The sequence below is a fragment of the Suncus etruscus genome, chromosome 3 (assembly GCF_024139225.1).
Source record: "Suncus etruscus isolate mSunEtr1 chromosome 3, mSunEtr1.pri.cur, whole genome shotgun sequence".
Taxonomy (NCBI): domain Eukaryota; kingdom Metazoa; phylum Chordata; class Mammalia; order Eulipotyphla; family Soricidae; genus Suncus; species Suncus etruscus.
Window position 1 is genome coordinate 42,463,481 of NC_064850.1, and position 17,683 is coordinate 42,481,163.

Genomic DNA, 17,683 nt, shown 5'->3' on the forward strand with positions numbered 1-17,683 from the left:
TGCTATTCGATCCCCCAGCATCCCATAGGTCCCCCAAGCCAGGAGCGATTTCTGAGCTCATAGCTAGGAGTAATCCCTGAGCGTCACCAGATGTGGCCCAAAATCAAAAAAATTTTTTATTTTTTCCAAAATTTCCATTTCTAGGTCTAGGGATGGGCCAGGTCTGACCCTAGAGCCATGACCAGTAGAATTTCAACAGCCCTAGTGGATGCACTGGAGAGTTTAGGGGATCCCCCTGCCTTGTTCACAGGTCCTCCAGGCCTACGCTTCTTGGGAGCTTTGGCAGCGGGTCTGGCTCCAGGTTCTGCACTCAAGACCCCCTCACCTGGAAGGTCCCAGAATACAACCAGACAAGCCAGGGGTGACCTGGGTGCCACTTATGGCAATGCCCAAGAGATAGGCTTATCAAGGCTGGTGGGGTCACAGTGTGGGTGGCTGCTGTGTGTGGCACCAGAAACCCTGGCAGAGACAAGCCAGGGTTTCCAAGTCCCCTACTTAAATATAAAGACTCAATTATCTTGGAGCAGCTTGCTTTACACATGAATTGACACATTTATTTTACAATAAATAACTGAAAGTTATCTGTGTTTCCTTTACTGTTAATCTACACAGAGAAATAATAAACAGGACTTGTCGACAAAAATGCAACCATGGCAGTCCTCAGAATTCAATTAAGCTAAAATAATTAATGCTCCTACCATATTAAATAACTTTATACATTGGAGCCACTGAAGTTTTCGTCTTTAATCTTGCCTTTTTTATTAAATTAAAGAAAAAACAAACAAAAAAAAAACGAAAGAAAGAAAGTTGGTGCCAAAGGGGAGGGAGGGAGGAAGAAGAGAGAGAGCAGAGAGGAAGAACCCCTTCATAAAACAAGGCCCCTGTTCTACCGACACTGCACACAGATTATTTTGTGTGTCTGATTAAAATACCATTTTAGATGCTTTGAACAGACCTATCTCTTTAAACTTCTGAGGGTTATTTTACAGAGTCCTTCCAGAATGAAGAAATCCTTGCGTCCTGTTCCAGAACAGAGAAGGCCAAGAATATCTTTCGTCACACCTCAGATAAAAATACTGGAGGCTGCCGCATTACAACCCCCAGAATGGGGTGGGGGCACGGGGGAGGATCGGGGGTGTCAGGGAGAGGCAGAGCTGACTCGGAGATAGAGTTTGCTTTTTCTGAAACCACAGGGAGTCTCTCTTGGACACAAACCTGCACTCCATGACCCTCCCCTTTTCTTATGAGGGAGCTCTCCCTCTCACACCCACCTGAGAAATGTTTGGGGGATCCAGGCCAGGAGGCAAAACTGGAAGTGGAAATTGAAGCCTTGCCTCTTGGGCAGAAGCCAGCCATGAAGGGAATGACTAGGAGGAAACAATCTCTCCAGCAGTAAGCCAAGGAATTTAGGAAGTAGGGCCCCCTTGCTAGCGACAAAGAGAAAAGGGGCCTTTTCTGCTGAGGCCGCACGAAGGGTTCATGCTGACAGCAAAGCTGCCAAGGCTTTACTGAGACCAAGGCCGCTGGGTGCCAGGTACAGATATGCACACACTGGACTCAAAGCCCCTTCCGGCAGCTTCTGGGATGACCTTCTACCTCTAGGACCCATCTCTGCCAGCAATGACCACACACTGGCCCAGTTTCCTTACGAGGCCCCTCCTAACTCAGGCATCTCCAACCCAACCTCACTCTCTGCCCTTGGTAACATGTCATCGGCAAACAGGTCATTCACACAGAAATCATCCTACAGTCGCTCTCACTGACCACTTCCTGGGACGGGGCATCTTACCAGTAGAGTGGGGAAGGACCCATTATGCCAGGCCCCCTCTCCAAAGAGTACCCAGAATTCCATCCCTTTGGCATGTACAGAAGGTCCCCAACATAACGGGGACAGCCCACACACACACACACACACACACACACACATATTCACCTATGTTCTCACTGCAGTCAGAGGGGTCCCCCACATTCCAAGGGCATCCCTGGCAAAGCTTCCACAAGCCCAGTCCATGTACCCTCCTGCCTGGCAAGCAACTAAAATCTATCCTGTCCTGTTGTCATTTGGGGAAATGGAGGCAAGGACACAGGATATGGCTAGAGAGGTACCCCATTCTCCAATACAGGCTGGAGTACACAGCTGCCCTGTCCAGGCCAGCCAGGCCTCAAAGTCAGAGGCTGCAGATGCAAAGCCTCTGGTATGCCCAGAGATAGGCTCCCTCAGAGCAGAGGTGCTCTAATACCCACTTTTGCAAAGCAACCCACATGCAAAGCCTTGAGCTCCAGGTTGTGAAAATCAAACTCCGTTTCTCTTTCTTCCAGGCAAACAACACCCCAGCTCACGCCTCCCTGGATCCAACCATCAGACCAGGCAATGAGGGCTGGGATCCCTGACATTATGGAGAGGTCTCACCACTTTTATGAGCAGACACCAAGACCCAAGAGAAAACAGAGCCACCCTCCCCCCCCCAAAAAAAAAAAAAAAACCCTCACCGCACACCTCACAGAAGGAATCTTTCCAATAGGTCCAGGCCACAAGTGGGGGAACCAACTGGCTCTGGGTCAAGGACAGAATACAGACACTGGGTCCCAAAGCCAGAAGACCATGCCAAGAGCATTAGCAAAGCCAGGGTCAAAGAGAGACACTTCCAGATTGTCACACTCCTCTCTGGACTCCTCAGAGTCCACAAGCAGAGCCAGCTTGGGCCCAAGGGCACATTGGAGCTCCGAGCACATTTCAGGGTGACCAGCACTGAGGGGTCCCTCAAGCAGGAAGGAAGCCAGCCCCTCCCACCAAACCACCACCATACCCAGCACAGACAGGAAAGGGGGGCGGCGAGCTTAGGGTCCATACCTGCAGGGTTCTCTTGCTTGGGGCAGATGCCTTTAGTGGGCAAGAGCAGGTGGTCATCTTCGTCAGGGGTGACCTGGATTCCGATCTCCACGGGTTCGGATACTCTCCTGAGCTCAGGGCGTGAAGAGGGTGGGGGGCTGCCTTTGTCCAGGCCTTTATCGTAGCAGGGACCCAGCCCGGCCCCACACTGCTTTTTCTTGTGCTCGATGAATACCAGAATGTCGCCCAGGGGGAAATTCATCTGGCACTGGCCACACGTCAGCAGGTCTGGCTCGGGGCCGCCTACCATGAGCCCCAGGCCCGCTCGGGCTCCTCTATCTCCAGCCCCTCATCTTCCTCCAGGATGCTGGTCTCCACATGCTCGACCTCTGCTGGATACACAAGGGAGAGGGACAGGGGCGGGCAGAGAAGAGAGAAATGGGCTTAAGCAACCGCAACCATGGGCACCCACCATCCATCCACGACACCCATTGCCCGCCCCCACGGGCAAGATCACAGCCATTGACCGGCCCCACCCCCCCGTTGGTCAGTTGATCAGTCAGTCCCGGCAGCCCTGGGCTTCCACAAAGAACCTCTGTGTCCCCCTCCGAGGTCCTGCTCACATGCCCTCTCTTTATTCCCAAGCAGGACTCCACCCTACCCTCACATGCCAAGGGTCACACATGTCCCATGCAATGTTTGGTTCCCAAAGGCCCCCCCCCCAAGATAGAGCCCAGAGAACAGAGATCACAGGATCATCTCTGCACGGAAAAGCCTCAGCACCCCAGAGCCCCTCTCTCAGCCCCCAAAAGTGCCCAGACTCTAAAAACACAAAGGCTCTAACCTCAGGTTGGTTATTTATGTTGGGTGCCCATGCCCAGCCATGCCTAGAAATCATTCCTGGCTCTGAGATCAGGGATCACTCCTGGAAGAACTCAGGAGACCCCCTATGGGTGCCAGGGTGGGAACCAGGGCCGGCTGTGTGCAAGACAAGTGCATTCCCACTGCCCTATCTCTCTGGGCTCCCAGTTGTTGGTTTTTTGTTTTTGTGTTTTTTTTTCTCTTTATTTCCCCAGGGTGCTGCTATAGCTCAGTAGAAAAACACAGGCCTGGTGCTTGTGAAAAGCCGGGCCTGCTGACCCTCAGGAATACATACACTACACACACACACACACACACACACACACACACACACACACACACACACACACACACTCCTAAAAATATTTATATGGGGATTTGGGGGCCACCCCAAGGAGCACAGGCCAGAGCTGATTCACCTGGGTGGCGGCCCCTACCTTTCCCCTCTACCATATGCTCAAGCCCGGTAGCAGCACAGAGGAGAAAACAGAAAGTCAGCTACGTCAACAGGCCCCACAGATAGACAGACAGACAGAGGAGATAGGCAGGCAGACAGACAGACAGCAACAAGTGCCAGGACAAAGTACAAAGCCAAGATGGGGCCAGCCTCCATCCCCCATGTCAACTCCTAGTCCATCTCCAGTCATCCTTCCACATCCCCCGTGTGCACACCTCATAGTCCTGTTCTTATTTTATTTTTACTCCCAGCAAAAAAGAGACGAGAAAAGGAAACAATCCTGACTCGGAGCAGCCTTGCTCGGCAGGGAACTAACCACAGACGAAGAAGCCCTTGTCTCCATGTCTCTCTGGCCGCCGGATCCATTCCTTACTTTTCATTTATTCCTTTTTTGTCCAGGACCCAGGACCCAAATATTTGGAAGCTAGTAATCACCTCCCCTCAAAGCAGCCATCCCTGGGGGAAGCAACCAAAGAACCATAAATAAAACGTGTAGAATGAGCAAGAAGAGAACATTCCCCGTGGGGACCTGGGGACACGGGATTTTTCAAGAACGCTCGTTGGGGAAACCAGGTAGCACTGAAGTTGGCCGTGGAATTTGGGGGACCTGGCAGGTGGCAGAAAAGCACATTCCTGAGGCCCTAAAGTGGCTGGAACCAAGATACAGAGTATGTCAGAAGAATTAAAAACAAAAAATAAAAAAAACCTGCAGCCTTTTCTGTCCTGCTCATAAATAAATCAGGGTGTTTTCAGAACCCGGGTTTCCCTACAAGAGCTCAGGTAGGAGAGCAAGGAGATCACTGAGGCCCTGGGGTCCGGCTTGGGACTCAGCAGAGTGTAGACAAGCCACAAGGACAGATGGCAGAGGCGAGGGAGGGGGAACTTGAGGGGGGGACACCAACAGAGCAGCCACACAGAGCCCTCCACAGAAACGTGGCGTTCCAGAAAGGGCCGCGAAGAGATGATCAGAACACAGCCTTCGGCACACACTTCCCCCCCAGCAGCCACAGAGAGACAGACAGATAGACAGACACAAGAAAGGGTGCTCGTGACGGAGTCCCAGAAACCCCCTCATTACACTTCTGCAAAGCCAGCGGGCGCGAGTTTTCCTTGGAAAGGAGTTGGGAGACAATACTCCATAATTAATTTACCAATTTATTTTATGAAAAGATGCTTTCGCTCTGGTTAGAATGTAATCACACCCCTCCCGCCCAGCCATGGTTCTGGGGTGCCATGAGGGGAGGGGTGGCGCTGGAGGGGGGGGGCACGAGATTCCTGTCAGGATGCAAAAGGTAATTATTCAGTGCCCGTTTTCCCTTTAATGATCTAACATTGAGCAATACTGTTTATATTGAAAAGCTCGCACCTTTAATTACCAATTACATATACATAATTTCAGAGCCAGAGGAGAAGACTGTGGAAACAGTTCTTTAGAAATATAAGGAGGTATTGTGCACCATTGCTAGAAAAGGAACACTAATAAATGAAAGGATGTCAAAATATTGTGTTGTTAAAAAAAAAGAGAGAGGAGAGGGAGAGAGGAGAACAGAGACTCATACACACAAAGAAAATGAACTGAAAAGCAAAAATATAAAATAAAATAAAAGGAGAAGACAACAAGAATTTAGACGAAACAGGGGCCCCATCTGTGGAGAGAAAAGGCAGCTGCCTGGTCCCCTAGAAATAACCCCTCTGCAGGCCTGGCCCTGGGAGACAAGTCAGCCCAATCCCTCCCACACCCCCCATCTCCAGGCCATCTGGGGTGCTGGAGGGTCTTGGAGTAGTAAATGTCACACTGGCTTTTTCCTGGTCCCTTTCGCTTTCTTTTGCTTTTCATTACTTTTTCTCAGCCGCGTGCTCTGGTGAGATGCTCAGAAAGCATTAAAGCACTAGATCGTGGCTCTCTCTCTCTCTCTCTCTCTCTCTCTCTCTCTCTCTCTCTCTCTCTCTCTCTCTCTCCTCTCTCCTCTCTCCTCTCTCTTCTCTTCTCTCTCTCTCTCTCTCTCTCGCTCTCTCGCTTGCTCTCTCACTCTCTCTCTCTGTTTTTTTTTCTCTCTCCCCCCCTTTTTGGAAACATCTGGTATTCTTTTCTCTCATTGGCAGCCTCTGCCTTTTCGCTTTCCTCCTGCCCAGCTCGGGTGAGTCCCATAACCCAGTTTGAGAGTAGCCAAAGTTGCTCCCGGCACCCCAGCTCTGACTCAGGCCTCTGGGTGGTCAGGCCGGGCGGCCTGAGGCCTCCAAGCAGAAAACTAACAAAGTGGGTCTTCCCCAGCCCTGTCCTGTACCCCCTAAGAGCTTGGCTGCCCTTCCCAAGAGGCACCATCTCCCCCCACCAAGGCCATGCGTGGGGTTCCGCGCTCCAAACGGGCTGCCTGAAGGGGTTCCCAGGAAGGTGGCGGCAGCCCCTGTGCCAACACACACACACACACACACACACACACACACACACCAGGAACACAGACTAGACACACAGACACTTTCATGATGTATACTCTCATACACACATTCATACCAGGCACACTCACAACACCAGACTTACACTCACGCCAGACACAAACTCTCACACACATTCTCAGACACCCTCTTACACACATTCACTCTCCCATACCCTCACACTCTCACACATAAACATTCCAGCAATGGAGGTCCCCACAGGCCCACAAGATCAAACTTTGGGGTGGGAGCGGGTGACCCGAGGCAGCTGCTGAGTCTGAGACTCACGCTGAGGCCCCCAGAGACACCCCAAGATGAGCTGTGGTTTCCCTTCCGCTGGCGGGTGGAGACTGGATTGGGCATGTGGGGTGCGTGTACGCGTGTTCGTGTGTGTACATGCACCTGTGTGTGTGTGTGCTTGTGTGTACCCGCCAGGCCTGCTCAGGCCATATCAACAATAGAAAACACAAAAGCCACAGTCGGAGAAGGGCCCGGGGCCTGAGAACTACTCGCTTCTCCTACTCCGGCTCCTATGATAGGTGAGTGGGGGAGCACACCATGCTTCTCCCCGGCCAAGACAAACAGGGCCTTCCAATTCCCAACCCTGCACCCCAGCCCCCTGGAAAACCTCCAGGAAGCTCTGTCCCCGCAAAGGCCCAGGGTGGTGAACAACCTGGCTTTCCCTCAACCTCTCTGGCTCTCCCCCACCCTCCCCGGGCCCTCTCCGGCCCCCAGCCCCAGCCCGATCAAGTGACTCTGGACTCTTGGGGCAGCTGCTCATGGGCCCCAAAACATCCCAAACCACTCCCCTTAAAGTGTGTGCACACACACACACACTCACCAGCTCCTTTACTGCAAAACCTCACTTCATGTATGAGACGGTCCCTACCCCACTGGGAAGATGTACTTAGAGGAAGGGAAATTGGGGTTCATCCACGATGAGCTTGGCTATGAGGTCACAGAAAAGCACTGGAGCCTGGCTCACCAAACACACACTCACATGCACATAGATACACTTATACACGCATACTCACACACACACATTCACACACATGTGTGCTCCAAGAGGCCAGAAAGGACCTGCGGGCAAAAGACGGGTCTGGAACGGGGTGCTGAGAGGGTCCAAGTCCAGCCAGTAGCTGTCAGGGCTGAGCGGCCCCAATTTGACCCCTGCCCCAGCTGCCCCTGGAATATCTGATAGTTTCCACGCACCAGGCCCCGGGGTGATGCCAGTCCACAAGGAGTCCTCCGCTATCCCTCTAGCCACTGTCCCCGGCAAATGGCTGAACACAGGCCATGGGGCTGAAAGTCCCTTTAGCCGCAAAGACATAAACCCCAATCTCTACTTTGAACATTTGACCCATCACCGGGGAAAACACACAGATCCCTTCCAGGAGAGGTAGCGGGAGGGTGGCAAGGGGTGCCAGGCACTGAGAACATTGAACCACCACTGCCACCATCATAGGCGGCTTGTTTATAACCGGCTGCATTTCCCCTGGAGGCCTCACACCTGCTTCTACCAAGCCCCAACCGCTGCCCTGCCCACTGGCACAGCTTCCCTGGAGGGTCTGCACTGGTAGAAGCTAGCGGCCTCCACCCCAAAACACACCAGAAACGAAACGCCTGGACTGCCCACACATGGTCGGGCAACCCACAAGTGTGCTCTACATGCAGCCCCGGCTTCTGAGCTGCTGTTAGCTTCTCATTTCTGGATTTTTGGGATAGAAGAGGTGCGGGCAGACAGAAGGGCTGTGCAGAGGGAGAGAAAGAATAACAACAGGGAAAGATATCAGATCTTGGGGGAGAAATAATCTGTGTCTAGGGGGACACTCTAAAGGCAGGACACAAACAAATGAGGCTGGGAGAAGTTCTTGGAATGGAAGGAATAACACTGTGGCTGACAGAGAGAAACAGGAACAGGACAGCAGCAGGGCCAGTCATGGTGCTACAGGGGGTACACTTACACCAGGCAGGGAGGGCTGGCACAATCCCCCACTGAAATTCTACAGTTGCTGCTAAAGCCTGAACAGGCCAAAAACAGGCCCACACCCAGAGTCCCTCCTGGTCCTCGCCCGCCTCCCCTATCAACTCCAAAGGCCACCTTCAGACCCTTCTCAGATGGGATAAAAAGGCAGAGTGCAGACCCCCCACACTCACAGGTTTGTGGGGTGCCCATCAGCTAAAGTTCATGCCACCACGAGCTCCCCCAACCCTTATTGAACTTTCAGGGTTCAGGAAGGGCAGACAGAAGACCGCTCTGTCAACCTAAAGATTACTGTCTTTCTCGCAGAGAACAGAACCCCCAGAACTCTGGGAAGGCAAGAGTCCTGCCCCCAAGAAGAGATGTGAGGTGCAAGAAAATCTTCACTCTGCCAAGTGCAGATGGGCGTGAAACAGATGCCCCTTTCCCCGACCCACCACCCCACCTGCACGCATGGTCCTCACAGCCTCGCCTGGTTTGGAGGTTCCTGCCCATCTCAGAAACAGCTCCCAGGAAAAAGAAAGATGAAATTATGTTACAGACTTGCTCCAACCTCTCCCTTCCATCACCAACACCACCAAAGACGTAGCACCCACTCCCCATCCCATCCCAGAACTCCCCGCCTGAGCCCTCAAAGCCAGGTCAGCAGAAAAAAAAATATATCCGAAGACCAGACGAGAGAGAAACACCTCAAATCTGTGTGTCAGATCCAGACGGCCCTTCGGGCTGCTCCACTAACAAGCCGGGTCCACAGCCAGCATGTGGCATCAATGAAAGCACATCTGGGGAGAAAGCAGGGACCTCCTTTCTACTCAGACTCCCCGCAAACCTCTGGAAGGGATCCCCACTCTGCGAGAGCTGCCCACGTCCCCCATCCCCAGGGAACCAGGAAGCACCGCAGAGCCAGCGAGAACTATACTGTTGCATGCTCGGTTTTTTCCCAGGGACTCGGCTCAGGACAAGCCAGGCCTCCAACCCAGGCCATAAAGGCTACAAGCCTAGCAGGCCGGGTCCTGACTCCTGGATCCCCACTCCCAAACAGAGCCTCCGAAGCTCTCAAAATTCTGCCACCTCTCTCATATAAAGCCTTTCAGTTTTTCTTTCTAAGCAATCGTCCCTGTCGTGGGCACCACAACAGGCATTCACCTTCCTTAAAGTTCACAACCAGGGAAAAGGGGCTGTTAGGGGAGCGAAATATTTCACCCGTGGGGCTGCATTTTGACCCTTAAGTGGAAGGCTTAAAGGTCACAACAAAGTTCCATACAACCCAGCCTTTTTGGTTTTGTTTACTTGTTTTGTTTTTCTATATATATTTTTTCCTCTCTCTCTTTCTTTCTCTTTCTCTGTCTCTCTCTCCCTCCCTCTCTCTCTCTCTCTCTCTCTCTTTCTCTCTCTCTCTCTCTTTCTCTCTCTCTCTCTCAACTTTAATTTTCATTTTGTGTGGTCTGGGATTTCATGCTCATAAAATCACAAAATCACATAAAATCATAAAATCGGGCTGGCGCATTCAACACCCCCAGTAGGTTAGCAGCTGCTTGGAAGAAAAAGGAAAAAAAAAAAAAAAAAGAGGTGCCGTGTGAATTTCAGCTACGACACAAAAGACACCTCCTGTCCCAGAGGCACAACTCTGCGGATGTCACTGCTCTGTTCCTCCAGCCCCAATTTTGTGTTCCTTTTGCAGGGTACGCGTGACTAAAGCACTACATGCATGTGCCTTCCAGATAGTCCCCTTCCCCTGGTCCCCAGCTTTGGACACTTGTGGGTCGCAGGCTAAGCGGGGAATGGCACCCCTGTGCAGAGGCAGGGGGGGCATATAGAAGGGTTGGAGAAGGGGTGATTAGGGGAAATGTGTTTCCGGTCTCAGCTGGCTCCCTGCACGGGGTGTGGGGGAGAGTGGGGGCATGCAAGGGAGGGCAGCAAGAAGAGGGAACCCCAGATCCATCCTAATAGTGGGGGATATGTTTGAGAGAATGACAAAGACTAAAGCTTTGCTGTGGACTCATCCCTTCCTGGTCCTGTGTTTCCTTCGAGCTGGGTGGTCAACTGCAAGGTGCAGGGTATGGTTCCCACCCCCCCAGATGGACAATTTTCCTCATCCTCCCAGCTGGAACCCCAGCACAGACCCTTAGCTCCAGGCAGGACAAAGCAAATGGCTGGCCGGGGTGCCCTTCCCTAAAGCTCCCCAAGTCAGAGAAAACACAGACTGTTCCCTAGAGAGAGTTCCAGCCTCGCCTCCCCACCTCACTCATCTCAGGGGTGGCTATAAAAGTCCCCCCACACCCCTGAGTGTGCCACAACAGAGGGATAGGAATTGCTAAAGGAGGTGTTTGGTTCTTTTTTTCCCCTCCCGCTCATGGAGTCTCTTGGGCCCCAAGTCACTGCCCAGCCTTCCTAGTTGTCACCAGGGCTCAAAGCCCGGAACTGCTTGCAACGGGCCTGACTCAAACATGAAATGAAGGAGAGAAACAGGCAGATAAATCGCGGGTCCTCCAAGCCGGAGAGGGAAGCGGCTCTCTGATGACAATGCTCAGCTTTTGTCTGACCTAATTTATTTCTCTTGCAGGTTAGCAGAACGCACCCTTTCCTGTCTCGGTGCAAACTCTTCTGCCTAGGTTGTGAAATGAGTGTGTGCAGGCCACAGCTGTCTTGGGCTTGGCCAAGACGACCTTCTAGAACATGAGGATCTAAAAGCAGACAGTTTCTCCCTGCCCGAGTTCCACGGTGAAGGAGGTGGCAAGAAAGGCCTGTTCAACACTATGCATGAAGGGCCCAGGCTAGAGGAGCCAGGCATGAATCACGCCTGTGCTAACCAGCACACAATCCTTCTAAAGTTTGACTGGCTATTAGAATAGCCATTTTATCTCTTTGGGGGACACTGTTATTCCTCCCTCTCTCGACTGGAACATCATTTAATCTACGACATCAGGAAGCCAACTGTTATAAAAAAAATAATATAATAAAAATAATAATTAAACCAGAGCTCACAGGATCCATCAAGCCATTTGAGGTGCAGAACTCGCTAAAAGCAATCATTCTGGGGTCTGTGACATGCGAGGACACAGACAAAGTTAAGGTTCCCTCCCACCACCATCCGGACCTTCCACTGACTCAACATGTCAGCAAGTCAAAGCCCAGATTCAACTCGGCGGCTAGGAAGACACCCCCATTCCAATAGAAATCATCTTAATTCTGAAAAAGAAAAGGGAACAGATGCTAGGTTGGGGTGATTGGGATGAGTGAGATGGGGGGAGCAGGGGTGTCCATCAAGACCCGGGTTTCCCAAACTTTTATCCTCATTCTGTCCTGTTCCGTTCCTTCTCTGCAGGAAAATCAATCTTGCACTTCACTTAAGAGGTTTTGCAACCGGTAGGGCAGCGGCAGCCCCGGCGGCGACAGCCCACATGAGACAGGCACGGAGCTCCCCCTAGCTGCGGTAAGCACCAGGCTGACTCCGGTTTCACTCAGCCCAGCCATGCAGCCTGCCCAAGCCCATTGCAACGGAAAGTTTATTTTGGAAAGTGTTTTTATCACAACAAGCACCAGCAAAGGCAGCAACACAACGGTGAAAGGAGGAACGGGGAGAAGGTCAAGGAGCGGGGAAGCCGGGATGGGGAGACACGGTCTAATAAATAGTACTGGCAGGTGCGAGAAAGCCAGAAAGCGGAGAGCTGCAGGAAAGCTGCGTGGCCGGCTCCATCCCACCTGAGACGCAATTCTAATGACTGTCCAACGTCAGAGCATCTAAATCCCATTCAGTTTTGCACGGAAGCTCTTTAACATCACAACCTACCCCCTCCCAATACACGTGTACACACACACACACACACACACACACACACACACATACACACACACATACATGCGTACGTGGCCCCAGCCTTCCCCCATATCTCTAGGCTGTATTTTAGATAGATTTTGCCAAAACGACTGCATTCACTCAAAACAACTCCTTTTCCGTTGGGAAGTATTTTGAAGGCCTGAACACCCCCCCCCAAATTTTAAGCACATAAGAAGAAAGCAGGGGTCAGAAGCAAATCATGCCCAGTCCCCAGAAGACATATGTGCATAGGTAAAATATTCGGGGAGGAAAGGGTACCCCTGAAAGATAATAGGGGTGGTTGAGATAGGTTCACGGCTCTTTTCCCTCAGGTGCAAATGACAAACGAATAAGATCAGGTTAGCCTCACCCCTCGGCCAAGCACTTTTCTATTCTCCCGAAGCACCTCACCCTTCACCCAGCTGGTCTTGGGGGGCTCCCTTCACAATATGCGAAGGAACCCAATTTCACAATCCCTGCCCACTTCCTAAAATTGGAAGACAAAAGAGGTTCCAGTATCTCAGGTAGCAGGTAGGAGAAAGCTAGATCAAGAAAACGAGGTGAAGATATAGGGAAGCCAGCCTTCCCAGGGACTTGGGGAACAGAGCATCTGATTAGAAAGCCCCCCAAGAAACAGCCCAAGTTCCACCACATGCAGACTTGGAGCTCGAGCTGTGCACAAACATGATTGCCTAAAGAGACTGAGGGTCTCCCCAAGAAAATCTGGATCAAAGTGGAGATGTCACCCCTTCTCTGGGACTAGGGAACTGAGCTGCCGGGGCTCAGTCACTTTCCTCCCCAAGCCTCAAGTTCCATCTGGGGCTGGAGGTCATGACCTGCTCTTGTGGCCTCTGATCCTTCAAGCAGCCCCCCTGCCCTGCCCTGCCTGGTCCAGCTCCCTCTTCACCGAGATTCCTGTGTTCTTCTGTGTTTGTTTTTATTAGCAGTGCTTGAGAAAGCCAGGTGTATCTGGGTGAAACATTTTGAAAGGAACCAGAAGCCTAGTGTTCCCTGCTCAGCTGCCGGCCACACTGGTGGTCTCTCTCTCTCTCTGCTCTGTCTAGCCCTGTTACCAGCTCATTCTAGAGTTCTCCTCTGACCCACACAGCCCCCCACGATTGCCCACGCGCCTTGTATGTTCTGTGCGCATTTCCCACGCCATCAGTTATCCCGAGTTGCATCATCCTGCAGTCCTCGGGCTGCTACCCAAGTGAAATGCTGCTTTCACGTTTAAAATCAGCAAAGGGACGCTACCCCCCACCCCATACAAACACACATACACACACAGAGCCAAGTTAAGTTAGGGACAGCATCATGCTTATCTCATCAAGATGCCAGCACCCTATACCCACCCATGCCCAACTCAAGTCCCTGAAAAAGAATTATTTGTGGGCTCAGGCCTAAGTGCATCCCTCTGGCCTGCCTGCCTCACCTCAAGGGTTGACCCAGGACAGAGAGAAAAGACCAACTGTCTTTTTGATCCTAAAGAAGCTGATCTGGAAACTAGTCAGACCACTCTGCTGCCCCGCTTCAAGCCCCACACATGCCTGTGTCTCCCCCCAACACACACATATACACACACACACACACACACACACACATACATGCACTCCTCTCTCACTCGTCCCCCTGCAAGCCCTGACTCTTGGTGCCCACCAGCCTTTCCCAGCTAGCTCCCAGCGAGGACACAGAGAGTGCATGAAGGATGGAAGAAAATGCACCAGCCCCCCTGGCATTCCCACATACACACAAACCCAGCTGCCAATGGTCCTTCCAGATCAGGACTTCTGAGGTCTCCGAAATGCCAGGAGGAGAAATCGAGGGGGGAAAAAAATGACACCTACCTGTCCCTTTTCCCCCTAATAAGCCACTGCCTGGTCGCTTAGCTTCTTAGGCTGCTGCTATCTTGACAATGCACCCCCCCTACCCAAACAACACCCTCCCACTGCAAGCCCCTTCTTCCATTTACCCCCCTCCTCAAAAAAAATAAAAAAAACCTGCAATTATACACAAGCAAGCAAGCAGGTCGGGGAGGCCAATTTGCCTGCTGGAGAAGGGATTCTGCAAGTAGGAGACAGTTTCACCAGTTCCCAAGCAGAGCTAGAGGGAGGCAGGCAGGGGAGAGAAGCCAGGGCTGCAGCTGGGAAAGGAAGGGCAAAGTGACAACTGCAGAAAAGGGACTTGGATCCAGCCAGGCTCAAATCTGGTGGCAGAATATTGTTTTTGAAAATGCAACCAGTGAGTCTGGCTTTTGTAAGAGCATTACCAGGATGGGCCAAAAAAATAATAATAATAATAATAATATCATCATCATCATATTCATTATCATCATTATCATCAAGGAGAAGTTCTCTCTGCCTTCCCTCCGGAAAAAAAAAGGCATTCCCCCTCTCTCTCTCTGTCTCTCCCAAGGCGAACCCCACTTTAATATGGCATCCCCTCCCCTTCACCCCCCTCCAAATAATAAGAAACCCACAAATTCTTACTAATGTATCTGCCGAAACAAAGGAGAGAAAGAGATGGCAGCCACGCTCCGAGCAGATGGCTCCTATGCCGGGTGTTTTCAGGGGAGGGGAGAACCCCTTTATATATTTATTTATTTATTTAAATTTTTTAAAATATAACATAAATATTCGGCTGCCGGCCTCCGGGCAGCCAGTCCTGGGCCGGCGGCCGGCGGGACGCACAGGCAGGCAAGCAGGCAGGCAGACAGGCAGGCAGGCAAGCAGGCAAGCAGACAGGCACGCAGCCGGCCCCAGCCTGTGGATTTTTTTTTTTCTCTTTTTTTGCAAGAACACAACCTTGCGTGCCCGTCTCGGTGGCACCAGAGACTGTTTGATTTGCAGCTATCATTTTTATTTTTAATATTTTTAAGAAAAAATAAATAAAAGGAAAGAAAGAGAGTTGAAGGATGAGGGGGGAGCGACAGACAGAGACCCAGACACAGCGAGAGAGAAAGGAATAAAACATTGGCGCGCTCGCGAAGCAGCGGCCCCGGAGCCAGAAGCGACAGAGAGCGAGACAGAGAAAGAGAGAGGAGCGACCTTCCCGGTGCAAAGGAGCTGGTTGCCCTGCTGGAGCATCGGCCCTGGGCCCCGCTCCTGCAAGCCTGATCCCCTTTTCTAAAGAACCAGGCGCGCACACCCAGAAAGCTGCCGGATTTTGCTCGGCCTCTACTTGCTCCAAAGGCGTCCGGTGGCTGCGGGAGTATTTCCAGGGCGACCTGCCTTGTTTATTTAGATGGGGGAAAGGAGGGCTATTCGGAGAGAGATGGGTAAGAGACTGATAAGTCTCTCTTTTTCTCTTTTCTCTCTCTCTCTTTTTTTTGACTAATTTACAAGCACATCCCTCTCTTCCCACTCCTAACTGATAACACCCCTCTTTTTTTTCCGCCCCCCGTGGCGGGGATTTTTTCACCAACCCCCAATCTCTCCCCATCTTTTCTTTATCTTTTTTTTTTCTTTTTGGAGTGGGGGGAAAAGAGAAGATTATCCCAGGAGACAGACGGAGGTGGGGAGTTGGGGGGTGCAGAGAGAGGGGGGGGATGAATTTGCTTCCGACCGGCAAACAGCCGCGCAGCTGGATTCTTTTGCAAATACCAAGAGGAGGGGAAGAGAAAGGCGGTGGTGGCGTGGCGGCATCTCCAGCACCGGTGTGGCCGGCGCCCTACGAGGACCCAGGCAGCAGCAGCGACCGGTGTGGGGAAGAAAGGGGGGACCCCAGGACCCGGCGGCTGCAGCTGCGCCGGGCCCCGCGGCTTCCAGACCACCATCATCTCCATCTCCATCACCACAGTCGCCCCCGTTCCAGCTCGGAGCGCGCCCCGCTCACCTCCGCCCGCATCGCCAGCGCGGACCCACGCGCTCGCCAACTTTTCCAGACTCCCCCTCCCCATCCCCCTCGGCTCTCTCTCCCCCCCAGACCCCCTCCCCCTCCTCTCTAAACCCCGCCACCACCACCAGCAACACCACCACCACCAGCGCAGCCGCCGCCACACACGCCGCTCCGAGGGGACGAGTGTCCAGCCCGGCTCCCCGGGCGCGCACACACCTCGCCGGCAGCCTGCGCGCCCCACTTGCCTTGGCCCGGCCCGGAGCCCGCCGGGCACAGAGCGGGGCAGCGCAATGCCGACTCCCCAGGCTGCAAAGAAACTTTCCGAACCCCCCTGGCTACCCCGCTGCAAACACACACACACATATGCACACGCACATACACACACGCACATGCACACACACACACACCGCCGCCTGCGTCCCCTCCACCGCGGCCTCCGAGTCCCCAGCCCCGGGCGCCCGGAGCCCCTTTCTCCGGCCCCTCGCGCGCGCGCGCCGCACACACTTACGGGTGATGAGCTCCCTCTGGGATAAGTGCTGCGGGTTGCCCTGTTTGCGGCGGGACATTGCCCCGGCATCTATTCTGGCATCGCCCGGAGAGCTGCACCGATGGGGGGGAACCGGGGGAGGGGGTCCGAGCCGCCGCTGCTGCCGCTGCCGCTGCCGCTGCTGCTGCTGCTGCCGCCGCCGCCGCCGCCGCCGCGCTCCTCCTCTGCCCCGGTTGGTGTTTTGGTTTGTTTTTTTTCCCCTTCCTCTCTTGCCCTCTTTTCCTTCCCTTCTTCTTCTTCTCCTTCTCCTTCTCCTCCTTCTCTTTCTTCTTCTTCTTCTTCTTCTTCTTCTTCTTCTTCTTCTTCTTCTTTATTTTGCTGTTTCTGCTGTGCTGCTTTTTGGTGCTGTTTGCAAGAAGCCAAGGAGAAGCCAAAAGACCCACCTCGAGGTAAAATCGGAGAGAGAGAGGTGGGGGGGTCCGCTGTCGCTGGCCGCAGAGTGGCTGGTGGTCGCTTTACAAATATCTTCTTTCCAAGGGGGGAAAAAAAGAGAGGAAAAAAAAAAAAAGAACAAAATCTCTTGCACTTCTCCAAACTGGCCTCCTGGACTTGTTGGAAATGTCTTCTTGAACTTCAATGGGATCGTATACCCTCTCCTGTCACTGTCGGGGTCGGCTCCGAGGAACGCGCACTTCTTCTAGCCAGAAGAGGAGTTGAGGAAGGGGAGGGGGGAAAGGGGGAAAATGCAACAAATAAAAAATAATAATAATAAAAGAAATAAAGGAGGGGGAAAAGGGGGGAAAAAGGCAAAGTAAACTTGGGGACTTGTCTCGTACCCCCTCACCCCGCCCCCTCAAAAAAAACCCAAAGCAATGTAAAACTGCCCCGGTTGGAGAGGGGGGGAGGTTCTAGGCTCGCAGTCAGCTTGTCTGGGTTGTTGCAGGTTTTTTTTTAGGGGGTTTGTTTGTTTGTTTTTCTCTCGG

The 17,683-nt window shown here is 52.6% G+C and overlaps 1 protein-coding gene across 1 annotated transcript in view; it reads right to left on the reverse strand.

Annotated features, from left to right (window-relative positions):
- BCL11B (BCL11 transcription factor B) overlaps positions 1–17,444 on the reverse strand; it is a 92,962-nt gene extending 75,518 nt beyond the window's left edge. Inside the window, 3 exon segments of the mRNA XM_049769919.1 lie at positions 2,852–3,155; positions 3,158–3,222; positions 16,722–17,444. Coding sequence (XP_049625876.1) covers positions 2,852–3,155; positions 3,158–3,222; positions 16,722–16,779 — 427 coding nt within the window. The 5' untranslated portion in view covers positions 16,780–17,444.
- Positions 17,445–17,683: the final 239 nt, after the last annotated feature.